At 39.0% G+C, this 20,318-nt stretch overlaps 1 protein-coding gene across 1 annotated transcript in view; it reads right to left on the bottom strand.

The window, feature by feature from the left end:
- CFAP54 (cilia and flagella associated protein 54) overlaps positions 1-20,318 on the bottom strand; it is a 358,105-nt gene that overhangs the window by 46,055 nt on the left and 291,732 nt on the right. The window contains exons 66-67 of the mRNA XM_058673646.1: positions 16,298-16,439; positions 4,688-4,762 (exon numbers count right to left, since the gene is read on the bottom strand). Of these exons, the coding sequence (XP_058529629.1) occupies positions 4,688-4,762; positions 16,298-16,439 (217 nt within the window). The remainder of the gene's footprint in view (positions 1-4,687; positions 4,763-16,297; positions 16,440-20,318) is intronic.

Here is a 20,318-nt window from a genome sequence, read left to right as displayed (position 1 = left end):
CCAACATTCCAAGCAGTACCCTAATTGCTGTGTTAAAAACTCACCATGATGAATGTTAATCTACGCTGTCTTTGCATTCACCTCAATGATCTGTTTTGTATTCAGCTGAGAGAGCTAACAATTACTAATAAACAGATAATTGTACAACAGGACTTAGTCCTCCCCATGGTTAGTCACCACAAAGACAGAAGGAATATGTTCAGCACAACGATTAAATTCTAGATAACAATATGGAAACTGCTATAAGTTAAACTTATGCACATAATTAAAAGAATCCTATTGCTGCTTCACTAGAAATTCCATCCAATGGCCAAGGGTATTATGTGATTGATCACTAGGAAGGTTAACAAAGTGTGTTCATTCTCTTCCTTTATCTCCCTGCTTTTCTAAGTTTCTTTTTCTTACAAGCTGTGCACGGCAATATTTATTTTAATTAAGAAAATAATGTAATCAAAGGTAATTTATAATAGGTAGGCTTATTAAGGAGCCAAATTGCAAAGCAACATCTCCTATCAGTGACAAAAACAGTTTCACTAAAGTATGTAATGGTATTTGACTAAATTTACTTCTTGTCACAAGCTCACATACGCTCCCAAGTTGTATCCCAAAATGCTGCTGGGTAAGTCTTTCTCTCGGCACAGGGGTCAAGTGGGAGCCACCTTCTGTGGCATGGGCGGGACTTCCTGTTGTGAACTTGTACACTGATTCCAACAGAATTTAAAAATAATTTACATTACCGATAAAAACAGCTCCACCTTTAATGTTTCCCCTTTCCTTTTCCTTCAATATTTCAAAATAAAACTGGATCCTAAAATCTAATTGACTATGGATTGAAGAATTCATACATGAAAGGTAAAATTTGTACTAGGTTCTATAAGGCATAGTAAACATAGATTATTGGCTTTATTTTAATATGATTCATTTATTTGAGAGGCAGAGTTAGAGATTGAGATGGGGAAAAGACAGAGAGAGAGTTATCTTTTATCCACTAGTTCACTCATAACCAGGGCTGAGCTCTGGAACCTCATGCAGGTCTTCCACATAGGTGGCAGAAGCCCACACATTTGCAGCTTCTTCTATTACTTTTTCCAGGCACATTAGCAGGGATCTGGATCAGAAGTGGAGCAATGGGACTTGAGATGACAACCATATGTAATACTAGCATTGCAGGTAGCATCTTAATGTGCTGTGCTGCGCCATAACCAGGGCCCCACACAATTTACTTTAATCCTAACAATGGGAGGTTCATGTTACTACTCCCAACTCACCTATGAGAAAATTGAGGCTTAGAGAAATGAACACACCTTGCCTAAGTTCACACAATAAGGCTCAAGGTTAAGAGTTCCAGTTAGATTTTCTAGAAGCCAAAATCCACTGACATTATTCATCATGTGGCTTACGGTGATTTTATTAATGACTCCTAGGATTTGGGTATGGTTTGAGCATGGTCCTCAACGGTTCATTTGCTGGAAGCTTGATCCTCAGTGCGATGATGCTGAGAAATGGTGGAACCTTTCAGAGACAGGGCCTAGAAGGTAACTAGGTGATGGCCTCATCCTTAAAATTCTCATCAAATGTCAATTAGCTTGAGGTCCAATCATTGAAAAGTGAGGTCAGCCCAAAGCTTAGCCCTGTCTGCGACTCTTATCACATTGTGACATAACCAAGCGAACTCTTCCTCACCAGAGGGCCACGCCAATAGCTGCCCAATTGTGAACTTACATCCAAAATATTGAGCTCAACAAGCCTCATCCTCAGGTATGTGTCTATACCAATAGAAAGCAGATGAACACAATGATATATTTTTAAACCACAATTTTCCCCAAATTAGATTTAAGTCTTGACTTCATGATCAATGTCTGCCTCAGTGAATGTTGGTATTTTTAAAATATAAAATTAACTCATTCAAAACACAGGAGAAGGAGGGCACAGTGCTGGGGCACAGCAGATTGAAGTACAAATCGTGATGCAGCATCCCTTACCACCGTGACAGACGTGCCTCCTCAACCTCTGATGGTGCTGCTGCCTCTGGGTCTGGGTAAGAAGTGGAAGACAGCCACAAGGCTTTGGGTCTGTGATACAGATGTATGAGTCCAGGATGCAGCTCCTCTGCTTTTAGCCTGGCCAAGAATTGATTAGTGCAGCCATTTGAGGAGTAAATCCCTGGAGGGAAGATCTCTCTCACTGTGTGTGTGTGTGTGTGTGTGTGTGTGTGTGTGTGTGTGTGTGTGTGTGTTTCTCTTTCTCTCTCTCTCTCATACTCTACCTTTCAAATAAATAAATAAACCATTTGAAAAAAAACAGGAAAAGAATATCAGCAGCTAGTAATTTTCTAAAAGCAATGATCAAATTTTAAGTGCTTGAAACTGAAGGGATTCCAAAGGAATGGTCACTGAGCGACGTGGTAGAGCAGGTTCAATAGGCGAAGGCACAATTAACCGTATCTCTGAAAAGCTAAGGATCCAACGGAAAAGACACAACAAGTTCAGCACTTACTTCAAATGTCACTTACTCACGGAAGTCTTCCCTGACCACCCCATCTGTGTGTGGATCTCGTCCCTTTCTAGCATAGTCGTCAGAAAACTTTTTCTACAAAAACAGATAATCAATCACTTAGGCCTCCTACACCATCTGGTCTCTATCCAAACACGCAACCACCCATATAACACAAGGAAGCAAATGAGCAAGACTGTTCTAACAACACCTTACCAACTATTAGAATAGACAGTGGCCCCAGCGAAGTTCACAGCCTGTTGCTTGCCAACCTCTCCTATAACATATGGCTCAATCTTCTTAGTTTATTGTACTTAAAATCTGAAATTGTCTTGCTGACTGAGTTAACTATTTTGCTACAGGAAGATGGCAGGCACCATGAGAAAGGGGTTCTTATTGCTTGTTCAAGGATAATTCTCTGGTGCCTAAAAAGGAACTTCTGACACAGAGACCAGTAACTCTGAGTATTTATTGACCAACTGAGCAAATGTATATCACTTCACCAGAAAAGAGATTCAGATTACCAACAACAACCCAAACTATGTTTGGCCTTACTACAAATTTTTTAAAAAAGTGACTTACTATGTTTCATGTGTCTGACTCAGAACAATTAAAAGGCAGAAAGGAGGAGGATTTCAGTATAGATGAGTATGTGGGTAAACTGATCTTCTCACCTACCATTGATGGGAATGAAAACGGACACAACATTTTGCAGGGCAATTTGCAGAAACGTATTTACCCACTACAAAATGGGCAATGAATTACACAGACATCAAAGAAGATACGCAAACCACCAGCAAGCACATGAAAATATGTTCAACATCATTCATCATAAGTGCAATGCAAGTCCAAATCATAAGTTGCCACATCATACTTTATGGGATAGCTATCACTCATTTTTTTAGAGAAAGGTAACAAGTGTTTGGAAGAATGTGAAGAAACAGGAAACTTTGTGCATTCCTAAAGTTGAGTCTAAAATTGTACTTCTGATAAAGAAAATGGTTTTGGAGCTCTTGAAAGTTACACTTACCAATCCATTATGATTTACTAATTCTGTTCCTGGATATCTATGCACAGTGAATTGAACATGGGGACTCAGGTAAATATTTTGACACCCATTTTCATAGCAACATTATTTATAATAGCTAAAACACAGATACAACTAAAATGTTCATTAGCAAATTGAATGAATAAACAAATGTGGTCTTACAGATATGATGGAATATTATCATTCAACCTCCCAAATGAACAAAACATGGTACACGTTACAATAAACATAACCTTGAAAACATTGTGCTAAGTGCAATAAACCAGTACAAAATGATGGTTATAACAGAGTTCTGTTTATATGAGATAATTATAATTGGCAAATTCATACAGTTAGAAGGTAGAGAAGAAGTTACCAGGAGCTAAAGAGAGAGGAGGAAATAGAGATTATGGCTAATAAGTATAAAGTTTCTGTTTGGGATGACAGAAAAATTATAGAGATGGATGATGGCGATGGGGGCACAATATTGCGAATTTTCTTAATTCCACTGAATTGTACATTCAAAATAGCTAAAATTGTACATTTTATGGCTTACAAATTTTACATCATATATATATATATGATTGATATATACTTTACACGAAAATCCAATTCCTAGAAATTACTCCAAGAAGATAATACAGAAGGGTGAAAAATATATTATAATGGAGAATTTTAACCTTAAGATCCATCAGTAGAGATTGGGTTATATAAGCAGTGCCTGGAAAAAGTACATAGTAGAGTTTGTTACGCAGGCACCAAATAAGGCAAGCAACATTTTTCACATGAAAGTATCTCCATGACCTTATTGTTCAATGAAGAAAATTACAGAATGCCTGTAAAGTATTATCCAAGTGGTGCAACAAATCTAAAGGTTATATGTTGAGAAAGTTCTAGATCTTTCAAATTTTAATAGGGTTAGTCTCTGGTAGATTTGATGTGATTTTTAATATAAATTTTTCATAATATTCTTAAGCAGTTGAATTTTTGCAAAGAATATTTTAACCAAAATAATATACTCTAGTAAACACAAGTTTATCACTTTTTCACATTAATTAAGGAGGGTGATGCTCTTGATACAGCTGGATGCTTTCTCTAATTCCATTCCCACAGCAATAATAATAATATGACTAAATCCCGACACAGTTTTAAAGGAAAGATACATACCTCAGAGAGCGGTGTTGGCTCTCTATCAGTTGAAAATAGAGCTATTATTTCAGAGCAACATCCAAGGATCATGTTCTAAAAATAAAAAAGGTACTATAATGAGGTTGAATTTATTATTAAATTATTACATATTTAGTAATGAGTTATTTATTTCAGTTGTCTTTTCCTACATAATCATCCGTCTCTAGTGATCACATTGAGACAGAGGAGCTCAGAGATCATGATTCCTTATGTAATAGGGTTATTTGAAAGGACGCAGTCCCTAAAATACAAGATCTATAATTGTTCACAATATCATCTCTTTCCCTGCATGCTCATTATAAAAATTCATATGATACAGAGAAATATAGAAGTGAAGTCATCTCACACCCAAATGAAATTTTGAAAAAGGACTTTTTTTTTCCTCAAAAAATTTTCTTCCCTTGGAAGAAAGAGCAACTGATGTCTGAAAAAGGTTTGAATACAGAAGAATGACAAAAATCTGGGAGTGCATTGGGAGCAGTCAATGGAAAGAAAAGCAGAAAGGCCATAGTATGCATTCACTGACTCCTAGTGACATTGCCCGCTGTGTCTACTGCTGGCATATGTGAGGACTCTAACCAAGAAAGAATTATCATAGGCAAGGGCAAATCAAGCAAATTTCCCATTGTCCTGATGTCATGGAAGAAAGCACACAGGAGAGCCCACACTCAGTACTGGGCATGTGTGCTGAGGTCTGATGTACAGTTGGAAAAGGCCAACTCTGAGCCAGGTATGAGGGAGGAGTCCAATCTCTTCACTTTTATCTGTGTAAGACGCCCTGCATGTTGTTTCAGTCCTGGGCCATATCTGACCTTAACTCATACGTCCTGAAATATTTATGTCCCCTCACTCCAAACACATCTCAATAGTCCAGTGCAAGTAGCTTTATTTACAATGGAAAGAGTGATGACTGTGAGACTGTCAGAAATTTGCTATGCCTATTTTTATGGCAGTATTAAAATAATAAAAGTACATACAATTAGAACTGAGTAATGGTGATTAAAACACTAACATAAATAACAGTTGAACTTACAACCTCAAATGTTATGTCTAAGTTTTAATCAATGCAAGAATACAAAAATGTTCACTTTAGAGCTCCAGAGCTACAGATCATCTGATTCAAAAAGTTGAAGAAATTCCAGTAGAGGCTGTGAGACGCAAAGAAACAGAACCTAGTCTTCCCAAATCTATAAATACTGAGAAAAATAGATTTGTATACAATGAAATAAAACACGAAGTGGCATGCATCAATACACATAACATGTAGCTACCACGTGTCACTAGAGGCATTTGTCTGAGTACAACAAACAAGGAAGACTTCCTGGAAGAAGGGTCACACAAACTGAGCCTTGAAAACAGTAGGACTCCAGCTGGTGGAGAAGGCAGGTGAAGGCATTTCAGGGCGTGAGACTCATGTAAGCAATAAGCAGTGAGCATCCCAGCAACCCAGGAGATCTGACTTTGTCTCTACTGTAGGCCTGCCCAGAGATCACATGGCAGGGGAGTGGTGAAAACAGCTTGGGTAGGTAAATTTATATCAGGTGGCACATATACATAGAATATGGATTTTTACTATGGGAAATTGGGGGAGATCTGGACGAAGGGAATAATTTCGACCACAGTCTAGAAGTTAATCAGCCTGAAGAGAAGAAAAGAAAAAGCAATCCCTTGGGAGATGACTCAAACCATTTGGGCAGGCAGTGATCACGAGTAGCAGCTTCACTTCACAGGACACAAAACTTGGAGAGGAAGCTGGACGTCCAGGCCAGGTCAGGGAACATCCTATTACTGAACCTCCCAAGGCCCAAGGCTGCTTTGCTAGGCAGCCAGAGCCGCCTCTAATTTATCAATATTCCTGGATCTCTAATTGAGTTCCTAGGACTGATTAAAGTCTATTTTTCTCTCTCTGTATAAAAATTTCAGTAACAGCCACGATGTGTTACCGTCATGATTTCATCAAGTGCTAGCAAGCAAAATGACACTGTCTCTACCATTAATCATTTCACATAACAGATGAAGACAGAAACATTACCTGATAAATGCCTTCCACTGCCTGCCTCACCATTTGTCAAAAGAAAATTTCACCCGGACAACATTGCATTATTCTGGCATTGCTTGAGGTAAACCACAGACGCACATTGTGAAATGGGCTGACTCCAGGTTGGAGGCTGTGAGTGCCCCCACAGAAATGAAGACAGGGAGGGCAACGGTGCTCATCCATCCTAGTCAGCAAGTGGTTGCAAGTATGTTATAGTTGGTGAGGGGCCAGGAGGACACAGTCTGACCCTTGCTCCATCTTTGCCATTCTCCCTTAAAAGGAACATCTGTTGAGTCAGTGAGGAATGGCCCTGTGTACAAAGGTATTGGAAGCCAATGCTCAGACTTAGTTAAAATCTTCATCACCTTTCCCCTGTGATAGACAACAAATCTTCCTAAATTACTGTTTGGCCTTCCCAATGTCTGCTCCCTTTATCTCCCCTTCACTCACCAGCACAGCTGTTTTAGAAAACTGCAGGGTAGAGCAAGAGAGGACTTTCCAGGTGTGGTGTTGCCCCCACCTATTCCCACTCCTCAAACCCAACCCTGCTCCCTGTAGCGTTTTCCTACAGAGCAAAGTTTATTTGTTGTGTATTCACTCAACACTAACTGAATGCCTCCCACATGCAATGGGGATGGTGGTAGCACAGGAACAAGGCACAAAGGGTGGCTCTGCGGAAACGTTCATGGTCCAATGAGAAGAACAAGGGAAGAAAACTCCAGAACACATCAGTGAGATCGGAGAGGAGGAAGTCCTTAATTCTACCCATCTCTCCAGCTCTGCTTCCCACTACATTCACCCCAAACTTCTACACAGCAACAATCTTCTTGTCTCCCTAAGAAAAGGTTCTGTTCTGTGACTTCATATCTTGTTTCCTGGTTCATCTTCAGTCCGAGAGATTTCTCCACGGGTGTCCAAATGCAAGTTTCACATAAATCTGCTGAAGGACTGTGATTCAGCTACTGAGTTAGATAGAGAACATTTCACATGTAATAAATTCCCACTCATCAATGGGCTTCCTCAGCAAAGAAACTCTCAGTCAAGAGGGAGGAGAATAAAGGTCAAAACAATAAAGGGTAAACACAGGATGTTTCGAATACATGAGAAAATGGCCAAGAGGAGCTACAGTATGCTACCTGAAATACTTTCTCTCAACATCTCCATATACATCCAAATAATTTAACAGACAATAAATTAGAGTAATTTGCATCAACAGTCCCACTGTTATGAGTAAATGACTGCATTAACCTTATCCTGTTTCGTGCAGAATCCTGACAGTGGAGAAATAAGACTAGAAGGCAGAGTCACTAGGCTGAACTCCATATTGAAGAGCTGAGCCAATGTAGGAAGGAGAGGAGAGATGGCACACTCAGCTGAGGCAGTTGGGTGAGAGGGTGTGTGGGGTTGGTGTCCAGACATTCATGGAACTGCTGAAGGCGTGATAGCTAGATAGGTAGGGAGGGCACCTGAAAGATGTTTTTCTGTGTATTACTGAAGGATGTGCCTTGGATGCTTCAATGATATCCTCTAAAGATTCAGACTAGCTTCTTGGCTGTCAACATTAGATTGATACTTCTTCGAATGCTACACTTCACTATGAGAGTGCTACCAGGTAGCTGAGATCACTCTGAATGACCCTGGGATACCCACGGCCACATTCAACAATCAAGATTGTATTAATTTTTACATGTCCCCACGACTGCAAGCCTGGAAAACTTCTGCAACATATAACAGCTTCTCCAACGTGTTTTATGAACTGATGCTCACGGCCAGTTATATTTTGCTCTGTGCTGTCACAGCACTTTGATGATCATGATATCTTGGCTTCTAATTGCTGTATACAGACTAAATATTCTATAATGTTTATAGAACTAACCTTTGGGTACTTACAAGACATGTTTTGAAAGCTACTATTTTTAAAGCTACTATTATAAATACATCATTTCCAGCTTTAAATCAAGATGGTTTAGGAGCCAGTATTGTGATATAATTGTTAAGGCTGGCCTGACATGCCGGTTCAAGTCCCCATTACTGCAGGTCCAATCTAGTTCCCTGCTCATGCACCCAAATGCTTGGGCTCCATCACCCATGTGGGAGACATGGAAGAATCTCTTGGCTCAGCCCTGGCTGCTGGTGCCACGGAAGGGAACGAACCAGCAAAAGGAAAATCACTGTTTCTCTGTAACTCTGCCTTTAAAATAAAACTTCGGGACAGTTTCCATCTCTCAAACATTTTTAAAGCATCTGACATGCTATAAACATATCCTTAGGCTATGAGTGACAGAGTAAATCAATTCACTCATTCAGAGCCAGTGCTGTTCATCTTAAGAGATACACAAGACTTTTCAAGCCAGAAGTGATCATGGCACCTGTTCTCTAGCCTTCCCCATGCCTCTCAAATTAATATCTATGTTCTGAATTTCTTGGCTTGGTCTGGACCCTAAGGATTTTAAAGAACACAGAAAGAAGAAAAAAATCGAAAAAGGTAATAAGAAATAACAAGATTCATTAACCACCCCTCCCCATTATTTCTATTAAAATCTACATTTTAACAGAAATAAATGCATCACATTATAGAAGCTTCCATATCCTGTTTAGATAAAGACAAGAATCAATCTCAAGTGTCCTAGTTAACTTTATAATTAGTGCCAAGGAAAGGTTGTCATGACAACAGCTGGCAGGTTTAGTCATTGAGATTTATTTGATATCACCCAAAATATAGCTTCTTGTTTTTTTTTAATTTTATGGTACAATTCCATAGGGTCTGGGATTCCCCCACCACTTCAAATTCCCACCACCCGACTGCTTTTGCCCTTATTATTACAATAGTATAGTCCTTCACAAGCAGCCATAATTCCATCAGTTTGATATTTAAGTGTACCCTGACATTGTTGATACAGACAATGTCAGACAATGTCAGACAGTCCAGCCTGTACCAATTAATACTGTGGGGGAAAATGAAAAATGTAACTGTAACTTTTATTTCTTAACTCTCAAATACTATAAGGTAATTCCTTTGCTAGTTCACCCAAATAGTAACATTTCTTCCATCTGCTGATACACTCACACACACACACACACACACACACACACACACACACACACACATACACATATACTAACAGAGTGGGACTATATCTCAAATTCCCTGATTTGAAACTGGAGAATAAAACAAACTGAAAACCAAAGATGAGAACATCAAGAAGGAAATGAGTTTGACCCACTGAAGGGTTGACTCACTGATAATCACACACACACACACACACACACCCCACCCAAGCAAACGATACACCTTCAATAAGGCAAAGTGGGTCCTCTGGACTCCTCCTTCCACTTGTATTCAGAAACCACCACCATCCTCCTCCCCACTTATGCCCTGTGCTTGTCTTCATAACCAACCTTTTTGATTCAGATGTTGGGCTCATTGTGATGAATTTGATACCTACCTCTGACTACCAGAGACATTCTGATAACTCTCAATCATCCCAAAGAGCCCACCCTTCCATCTCAAAATAGTATTTGAGTGAAAAAATATTTGTTTCAGGGATAAGAGGAGCATTAGTTTCAGGAAATGCTAAGTGACTGATCCTAGGTGGTAGGGTTAAGGGACAGTTCCCATCCCAAATCCTTACTTCATGGATACTCCCTCCACTTCTTCAGACTGTCAGATCTAAAACCACAGAAGAGATGAGAAGAAAGTAACCATAGTGGATCTATGAAATATATAGAGTGGATTCAGGTGCAATTTCAGCAAAGAAGATCCTAGACCATGATTCCAAGACAGTAATTGGACAAGTCTGGTCTGTGACTGGAAAACTGCAATTGTAAACACTCTGTAACAGTACCATGAACATGAAAAGAATGTCAAATTCTTGAAACTAGTCACAAAAGGACAACCACATACTTTAGAAGAATCTAGATCTCCATATAAAAAACACTCTCAGTTTGAGATAGGCTGAACTATCTGATCTCTTGGAGGATTTATTATAAGCACTCAGCACATCAGTAAGAATTTCAGTAAGCAGCTAATGGTGTTGTTATCCAAGGACATGGAAAAGAATGTGCAAGCAAAATTCTAAGAAATCTGCCCTATGATAAATCCATGCACACCGAAGAGAAAACATAAACATTGGAAAGTGGTAGTTTACAAAAGATACCTGCCTGATTTATTCTCTTACAGCTGGGCTTGTTGCTTTCATAATAATGAAAAATATATTCACTTATTCTACTCTAAAATGGAGACTGGAAATGCCAAACAAGTACACTAAAATCAGGGGGGTGTTGTCAAAATTTACACCATCATAGAATAGAAGTTCACAGATTATGTAAATCAGAAAACAAAAAGCCATACAAGTGATTTTTTAAACAATGAATTTTTTATATTGGTAACCAATTAAAAGGTAACTTAAAATGATTTAAGGCAAAAGATACACCAGACCAAAATAAAGAGATGTGTGCTAAAGGCATTCATTCAGCGAAGAAAAGCAGTCTTGGAAACTAAAGACCTGGGAACAGAATCAGGAACAAAACAAAGGAAGAGTCCAGTAATAACAAAGAGGTGGCCAGTCTTCCACTGGAGAAGTGGGACTGCAAGTCTCAGGAATAAAATTGGATCAACACATTATTTGCTAAATATGAACTGTTGAGTAAAAACCCATGAAAGAACTCATGTAAAGTTAAGAATATAAGACACAAAGAAATTAAATCTACAGGAAAGAAAAATAACCACAGTACACCATTTCACTTAGCAGCAAACACTGTTTACAAGGTCATACTAATGTAAAATATTGAATATTCATTTAACTATATGAGACATACTAATGTAAAATATTGAATATACATTTAATATTGTGACATAACAATATTTAGATGAAAAGGATAAGTTGGAGAGAAGCTTAAGGGAGCTTAATTCCTATAGCAGAAAGTATCCAAAACTGACACCACAAGACAAAACAAAGAATTGTATTCGTCATTACTATTGTTCAATAGGAGGATACTTCAAAAAGTTCATGGAAAAAACAAATTATGAACAAACATGTATGGATTTTAACTATGTTTTATTCCAAAATACAGAATCAAGATGGCGGAATAGGGTAAGGACATGTTTAAACAGAGAAATATTACCCAGAGTGAAACAAAGAGGGCACATTCCAAGAAACAGGAGAGGACAAAATGACAGCAGAGGGGTACCTGGAGACTGACAGACATGGGAAAGCAGCGGACACAACGGGGTGGTATTGCAGTGACTATATACCAGAAGCATTCAGCAAGTCGTGATTTGAATTGCACCTGCAGCCAGAACTACACCAGCAACCAGTGGGAAAGGACTTTAACCAGGGGAGCTCAGAAAGCAAATCTAGACAAAGAACTGCCTGTCCTGCTGGTCTGTTTGATTTGACCAGGAGCATAAGTCAGAGCACCAGATCCCAGGCAGGCAATGCAGGAACAGGGTGGATTTTACAACACAGTCTGGCACGTAGAGCAGTATTGCACACCATTTTGTTTAAGGAGGCAAGGGCTATGGACAGTGTACTGTGCATGCACTGAACTGGGAGTGAACTCACTTATGGCTCAGCAAACTGAAACGACGTGGCATCCTACAGGTTCCACCCAAGACAAGTCCAGCTAGCTTTAAGACCTAACAACCAGCAGATGAAGAACTCTAGTAGAGGCACATTAGGCACCATTTTGTACAGTGTGCAAAAACTTTAAGATTGCAGGGACAAGAGTGACCTGCACATGTGCTGAGTTCGGCAAGAACTCACTGAGCTCACTGCATTGCATTGGGCCCACAGGAAAAAAATACTGACTATGGCATTGTAGGGGTCAAAATAGGTCCGTGTGGCCCTCAGACCTAAGGGCCAACAGGTTCTGACAAGATCAGCACCACCAACAACCTAGTTATATAGGACACTTGGTGTCGCCCTAATCCTGGCACTTGATCCAACCTGAAGTGGGAGAAAGGTACAAACAATGGTGCAGCCTCAGCACGATATCACAGGAGGTAGAGATTGGTGAGCAGGAGTTGGGGCTATGAAGACCATGGTGGAAATCTAACATAGTTCCACAGACATGGAACTTGCTGGAGGGAGTGGCACAATTGGCTGCAAGCAAAGAGTTGTGTACCAACCGCAATAAGTAAAATCACATTGTAGACCTGTGGGTGACACAGCTTAGAAACCTGGCCCAAGGAGAAGACTCTGCTAACCAGAAGTACAATGACCAAGACCAAAAGAAGAGACAGAGACACATGAATATTAGTGAAGACTCCCCTGCAAAGGATCAAAAGCTTATGCCAACCTCAGAGTAAGTGAGGAAGACATCAAGAAAATGGGAGATAGATTTTAAAACACTTGTTATAAAGCCTCTTATTAACAATGAGAAGCACATAAAGCAGGCATTCAAGGACTTCAAGGACTGTGTCACGCGGGAAATGAATCAAATGAAAGCTGATATATCAGAAATGAAAAATACAGTGGAGCAAATTAAAAGTACAGTGGAGAGTCTCCAAAATAGAATGAAGCAAGCAGAAGAAAGAATCTCAAAATTAGAGGACATTTCCTGTCATCAGGGGGAAAAAAACAAAAGCTGGAAGCAGGGTTGGATCAGGCCAAAAAAAGGTATTCAGGAATTGAAAGATACTATTAAGAGACCAAATATAAGAGTTATGGGAGTCCCAGAAGGTGCAGAAAGAGAAGCTATTTTTAAATCTATTTACAGATAGATTTAATGAAATAATAAAGGAAAATTTCACTAATCTAGAGAAAGAGTTGGGAAACAAGATCCAGGAGGGGCACAGAACTCCCAACAGGCTTGACCAAAAGTCATCTTCACCATGGTACATAATAATCAAGCACTCTTCAATTGAACATAAGGAAAAGATCTTTAAATCTGCACGTGAAAAAAAATTAATTGACATATTAAGGAATGCCAATTAAACTCACAGGAGACCTCTTACAGAAAATTCTACAGGCAAGAAGAGAATGGAGCGACATATTCCAGATTCTAAGAGAAAAAAGATTGTCGGCCCAGGATAACATAGCCAGCAAAGCTTTCTTTTGTATTTCAAAATGAAATAAAATTCTTCCACAGTAAAGAAAAGTTAAAAGAATATGTCTCTTCCAAACCTGCCCTACAAAGGATACTTCAAGATGTTCTCTTAACAGAGAAAAGGAATAGTGCCCACCAAAACCAAAGGCAGATGCGAAGAACATCCCAGTAAAATAACAACAGAAGACTAAATCAATGAACTACCCATTGCTAAAATGAAAAGACCAAATTACAACCTATTCATATTAACCCTGAATGTAAATGGCTTACACTCATCAATCAAATGTCATAGATTAGTAGACTGGATTAAAAAGCAACCCCCTTTTTGTTGCCTACAGGAGACACATTTCACAAAGAACAACAGAAACTATATTTCATGCATTTTAATTTTTTTGTTAGTTTCGCCTCTCCAAAACACTTTCTTCTGATTAAATTCTTCAGTGACTCATGGATCAAAGAGAAGTATCATTTTCTACAAGAGGGTTCTTGATTTTCTTTTTCATTTCTTCAGCGACACATTAGTCATTCAGTAGCATGTTATTTAATTTCATGGTGTTGTTAATTTCTTTTTTTTCTTCCTGTTGTTGATTTTGTTTTGTGGCTTTTCATTTAAGGGAATGTATAGTAACTGTGTAATAGAGATCATCATATCCAGATGGGGGGATACAACACAGACAAAGACAGACTCCCAACGAAACTATTTACTATATCTTGACAATAAGATGCTGGACTCTGCCATTGTCCATTCCTGCAATGATGGACATAGTACTGTGTATGAAGAACTATACAATAGCAATGATATAGGCGAACTCAGAGAGAGGGGAGGGTTTTGGGGATGGGATAAGGGAAATCCCAGGGCCCATGGAACTACAAAATAAAATGATAATAATAAAAGAAGTAACACTTTTTAAAAAGAAAAAGATCTTTTTACTCCAAAATAAATCTTATCTTTTAATTCTATTTTCCATAGGCTTTATGTAGAATCCTTAAATTTCTCACTTCCCTTCTTCCAAGCTGGTGGTAAAAGTATTGCTACAGCGTGTGACTTACTTGGCCGGTGAAACGTTAGTGGAGGTGACCCGATGCTTGATGTACCCCTTTTCCTCCCCCTACCATGGTGGCCAGTGACACCTCTAGAATGGATGTGCCAGGACTGGCAGGCATAGGAATGGAATGGGTCCCTCGTCGACATACTCAAATTAGCAGGCTGTTTGTTACCTGCCCTTCATGACTGACACTGTATATTATTTGCAATTTCATAAATAGCTTAAAGAGTTGAAATGGTTGGCTCTGCAGTTCAGGACTGTGCAGTGAGAAGTTGGGCAGTAGATTGTCCCCTCTTAAGTTTTTTAGAACTATGTTTATAAACTGCAGTATCTACAGAAGATATCTATAACATGTATTATGAATAAACAAATGTATACGTGTGTGTGTGATGAAATTGAATCCAATGTACAAAAATGAAATATTGAAAAATCAGTATTTTGGGGAGAATGTATTCTGTACCCCTCTCATTTCATAGAGAGGGAAAGGAATTTCTACTCCACTCAAGAGAAGGAGGAATGCTTCCAGCTTTTTTTTTCCTAATCCATTATTAATTGATACCCAGGACTGAGCAGTGGCTTATCTGGTTTGTAAGTCTGGAAAAAAAAGTATGGTAGGCTGAGCCCTTCTGGGCTATCTTTGTTTAACATTTTTGGACACGCTTTTCCTGCAGGATCATTGCTCCCTGTTCTTCCACACAGTAAGCATGGCAGAGGGCAGAGGGGAAGGGGGAATGTACCAGATGGCTATGAGATTGTTGGATATGTCTGGATAAAGCAGAGATAAAATATTAATAAGCTCATTTAGCCACCATTTTAAGCTCTGTTTGATAATCAGCTTTATCATTAATGACGTTGACATCACCATCTCCGTATTTCTATTTCTTGTTTCCCATTTCTTAATGGGTTCAGAAATGAACAGGGTAGAAAGGATATGATTCCCCCTCGCAAAAATCATAAACATCTGTTAACATTAAAACCATGCATTAACATGATGACAGCTCACCATCTACTTTGGATGTCTATTTTTTTTTTGTTTGCTAGAGAAATAGTATTCATAAAAAAAGAAATAATACGTTTTTGTATTTTTCTTCACACAGTACTTGAGCAACAGGATATTTAAATGATAGACTAAAAAAAAAGGAAGTGTTACCATAAAGTTAGCTTTGTTTCTTGGGATTTGCAGTTACACTGGAATAATTTCTGTAGAGTAACTTTATCTTTACCTACCATCAGATTTTTAAGGTTGTTAAGCTTAGAAGAATTTGGAAGGAAACACAATTTACATGCTAAAAAGTTGGATCATATCAGTAAATGGAAAATAGACAGCAGAAGAATCACACAGTCCAGGCCTAAACACATTTCTGCTTTGATGAAGTAAAAGATAATTTAGACCATTATGGGTGATGACATCCAACATGCCATGCCCATGCTACTTTCCACTATTTAATAACTTACTTCCATTTCTTTATCAATGGACTTCTCTTCCCCTTCCTCCACTTGATCTATGTCTTCATTTGAAGTAGCTTTAGCAGTTGCTGGCAATGATATCTCAGCTATTTGTGCAAGATTAGACAGTTTCTCATGAATTGAAATTATTCTAAAAATAAGAAATTGATAAGCATATTATTTAAAAATTTAACAAAAGCATGTGCCTATTTTACAATCAATGAGATACATACTGTGAGGCTTCCATTATTTACAAACGAGATTTCTGACACCCCAAACATCATCCACTCAATCATTTCTCTATCCGAAACACAGAGAGACACGGCCCTAACTCTCATCATACATATAGGCTCCTTCTCCATAGAAATATATAGGTAACTACAGACTTGCAGAGGCATAGCAAAGGTAAGGCACATACACTGATTATGGCCAAAAATCATAAGGAAGTAAATAGATAGCTCCTTAAGTAAGGAAACTCAGGCAATTAACAATGGACTTAATCCTGTGTAAATCCTAAGGCCAATGTGTGATTAAGTGTTGACTCTCAAAGGCCAATCAATGACCCCACAATAACTCGGCATATTCAGGGAGAGGGCAAGGTGACAGGCAGAAAAAAAGTCACAGAGGAAGGAAAAGCAGAAGCTGAGGAGGAGGAAAAAGAGGCACCATGGCAACAGTGCTAAAGACAGAAGTGCCAGGGGCCACAGCTGAATTACGTGTGGATGATGGTGGAAGACTTACAGCTTAGAAGCATCTCCCTGTCCAACCCTCAGTGCGTCTCCAGGTACAGGACACTAGGGCCCAGCTCTGGGTAAGCATGTCTTCATTCACAGAAGGCAAGAACTTGGGAAAAAGAAGTCAAGGCTTCAAAAAGAAAACTGCTATCAGGAATATATGAGTGTACTTTACAAAATCTGCAGAGAAGAAAATTACTAAGTATATTTTTTTAAATCGAAGAATACGTGTGGTCTTCAAAATTCCATGAAAAAAACTGCACCAAAAATATATAACTTTTAATCACAATTTTCCACCAAACTTTTTGAAGTACTCTATTGTGCATGGATGTCAGATCTTCAGCTTTCCTCAGCAACCTCATCTGTGACATAGTGCAATACTTGACTATCCTAATGACAGCTATCCAGAAGAAGATATGAATTTATATAGCACATGTTGGGCATAATTCCATTTAAAAGGGTAACATCTAACACATGAAGATATGCCATTCAAAGTTTATATGGAAAGTTTATTCCTTTAAAAAGGTGTTTTCAGGATCTGTGCTGTAATAGGTTAGACTGTGGCCTGCAATACAAGCACCTGATAGCAGAGAGCTGGTTTGAGTCCTGGTTACTCTGCTTCCAATCCAGATATGTGCTAATGTGCCTGAGAAGGCAGTGGAGTGGGGCCCAAGTGCTTTGACTGCTGTCACCTAGAGGGGGGATCTAGATGGAGCATCATGTTCCTGACTTCAGCTTGATTCATTTTTGCCCATTGTGATCATTTGGGGAACGTGAAGCAACAGACGGCAGTTCGTTTCTGTGTTTCTCTCTCTCTCTCTCTCTCTCTCTCTCTCTCTCTCTCTCTCTCTCTCTCCAACAAACAGATGAAGAAGCAAAATGAGTCATTTCCATTAAGGTTGGAAAATCTGCTGGATGCACTGGACATAGCCTGGACTAAGAATCAAAGGACATGTGAGTCATGTTTGGCTTCATAATCCACTGAGTGTCACTGGACAATTACCTCCCTGATGTCTCTGAGAGTCCTTTTGCTGCAGAATTACAACAGCAAAATCCACTTCATCTAATCCATGGGGCTTTTGTAAGGATCAAAAGATTTATTTATCTATCTGTTTAGCTTCATAATCATAAGGAACCACAGAAAAGGCAGATATTCTAAAACAACATTCTTCATTATAAAGATTTCCTTTTTCTCTTCCATAAATAACACATATTATTTTAGAACAAAATGCTTATTGGTACCTACCCTCTGGGGTTTAATACTAAGATAATCTGGAAGTACCCAAATCCTCAATGTCTGTGTCTCTTACATACTCATAAAATAGCATAATATGAGTATTTACACCTTCCCATGTTGATTCTCTCATATTTTAAATTATCTCCAGATTACTATACTATAGTACCAGGTAAATATTATGAAATAGTTGTTACATTGTAATGGAGAATAAGGATAAAAGATCTGAACTAGTACAGATGCAGTTTCTATATTTACTTCAGAAGCAGAAAGTAGCAGAGAGAGAGAGCAAGAGAGAGCTACTATCCTTAGTTTCACTTTCTGAATGCTTGCAACGGCTAGGACTGGCCCAAAGCTGAGATCTGGGAGCCAAGGCCTCAATCCATGCTTCCCACATAGCTGGCAGGAACCCAACCTCCTGAGCCATTGCTGATTCCTGCAATGACCGGAAGCAAGAGTCAGAAGGAGAGCTGGGTGTTGAACCCAGGCAGTCTTAGGTGGGAGGTGGGCATCTTGAGTGGTGGCTTAACCACAAAGTTAAATGCCAGCTAATACATGAAATTTTTCAGGGTACTTATTTCCTATTGATGGTTGTGGGTTCAATTTATGGATAGGAAACTGGCAGATACAAAGTGACATTTGTAGTTGGGGTTGAAGGGAGGATAAATTATTCCCAGGTGTTTATTCTGAATTAATTTCCAGAACTGTAGTCTCTGACCTGTAGTACAAGGCCCAGGTTAGCCCCATGAAGAGCAATTTGGGCTTGGGCAAAGCAGGTGGACCTTGTTGCAAGTAGCAACACCAGATGACACACATATCTCAGCACTGGATTCAAATGCCATGATCTTCCCTGTCCTGTATCTTGCTCCTTCTGTTTTCTGACTTGTCTTTGCTTCTGACTGCCTTCTTGTCCTATGGACTACTTCATTGTTCTGCCTGGGCCAATTTCGAGTCCATCCGTTTTTTACTTCCAATCTTGGCATCACCAACGAGCATACCATGTGGACCGAATCAGTTCCCAACAATCTCTGCTCTCAAGAGCTCTAGAATGCTATAACCCAAGATGCTGTGCCCTGTAAGGCTGCATCCAGCTGGAACTAGAAATGTGGATGACAGGAGATTCAAAGGCAAGGACATCGGGCAGAAAACTTGATCTTGGTCACAACAACCTAACCACCACTTAAGCAGAACTGCACAGATCAGCATGCATGTTCATTGAGAGCAGGGAACACTGCCAACAATTAAAACATATTTTTTTTCTGATTAGTTTAACTGGCAGATGAAAAAGTGAAAATAAGAGGGACATCTCTTAATTCACAGGTTACTCAGATTCTTTCTTCTTTGGCCTATTTTTTTTAACCCATTTCCTTTTTTGCTTTGCCTTCTAAAGAATGATCAAGAGCAATTCTACATGTACTGACCTTCGTAACAACACAGGGAATGCCACTTTGATTACAGAAACAGTCCATTCTCTCCGTGCCACCAAAGGCCAGACAAGATGAAGACTGTTAGGAACCCTCTCTACAGTGGCCTTGGTAACAGGAATTTGTTCCTAATCTAAATAAGCCTACTGGTGATCATAAACATACCAAAATTAAGACTTTTAGAATAAATGAAGAAATCTATTAATTTGATGATTTTCCATTCTACCAAAATTACAATCATTTTTATCATGTAAGAAAAAATAAAAGCTTATAGTGGTTGCTGGATGCACAAAACCAGTGCATAATTCCCTAATGCTGTTGTTTAGCTGTGCTGATATGTAAACTGGGCATAGGTTTTCTCTTATTTCTCTTAAAAGAGAGAAAAAAAAAAAAGAAATAAAATTGACTGAATAATTGAACTATTGGCAACTCTTGAAACAGCTCTTGTTTTATTCTCTTTCATGGCAAAGCCAAGAAGTTCTTCAAAACAAAAATCGTGGGGTATGACAAGGCTCTCCGGGGAACGACACAGAATTACCAATTCATCATTCCCAAGCCCTTACTAGGCACCTGGTGGCACAGAGGCTGACCCTGACAGACACAGAAGGTAGTGCTTTCAGTTTTCCAAAGTACAAAAC

The sequence above is a fragment of the Ochotona princeps genome, chromosome 15 (genome assembly GCF_030435755.1).
Source record: "Ochotona princeps isolate mOchPri1 chromosome 15, mOchPri1.hap1, whole genome shotgun sequence".
Taxonomy (NCBI): Eukaryota; Metazoa; Chordata; class Mammalia; order Lagomorpha; family Ochotonidae; genus Ochotona; species Ochotona princeps.
This window is presented reverse-complemented; position numbering and strand designations above follow the sequence as displayed.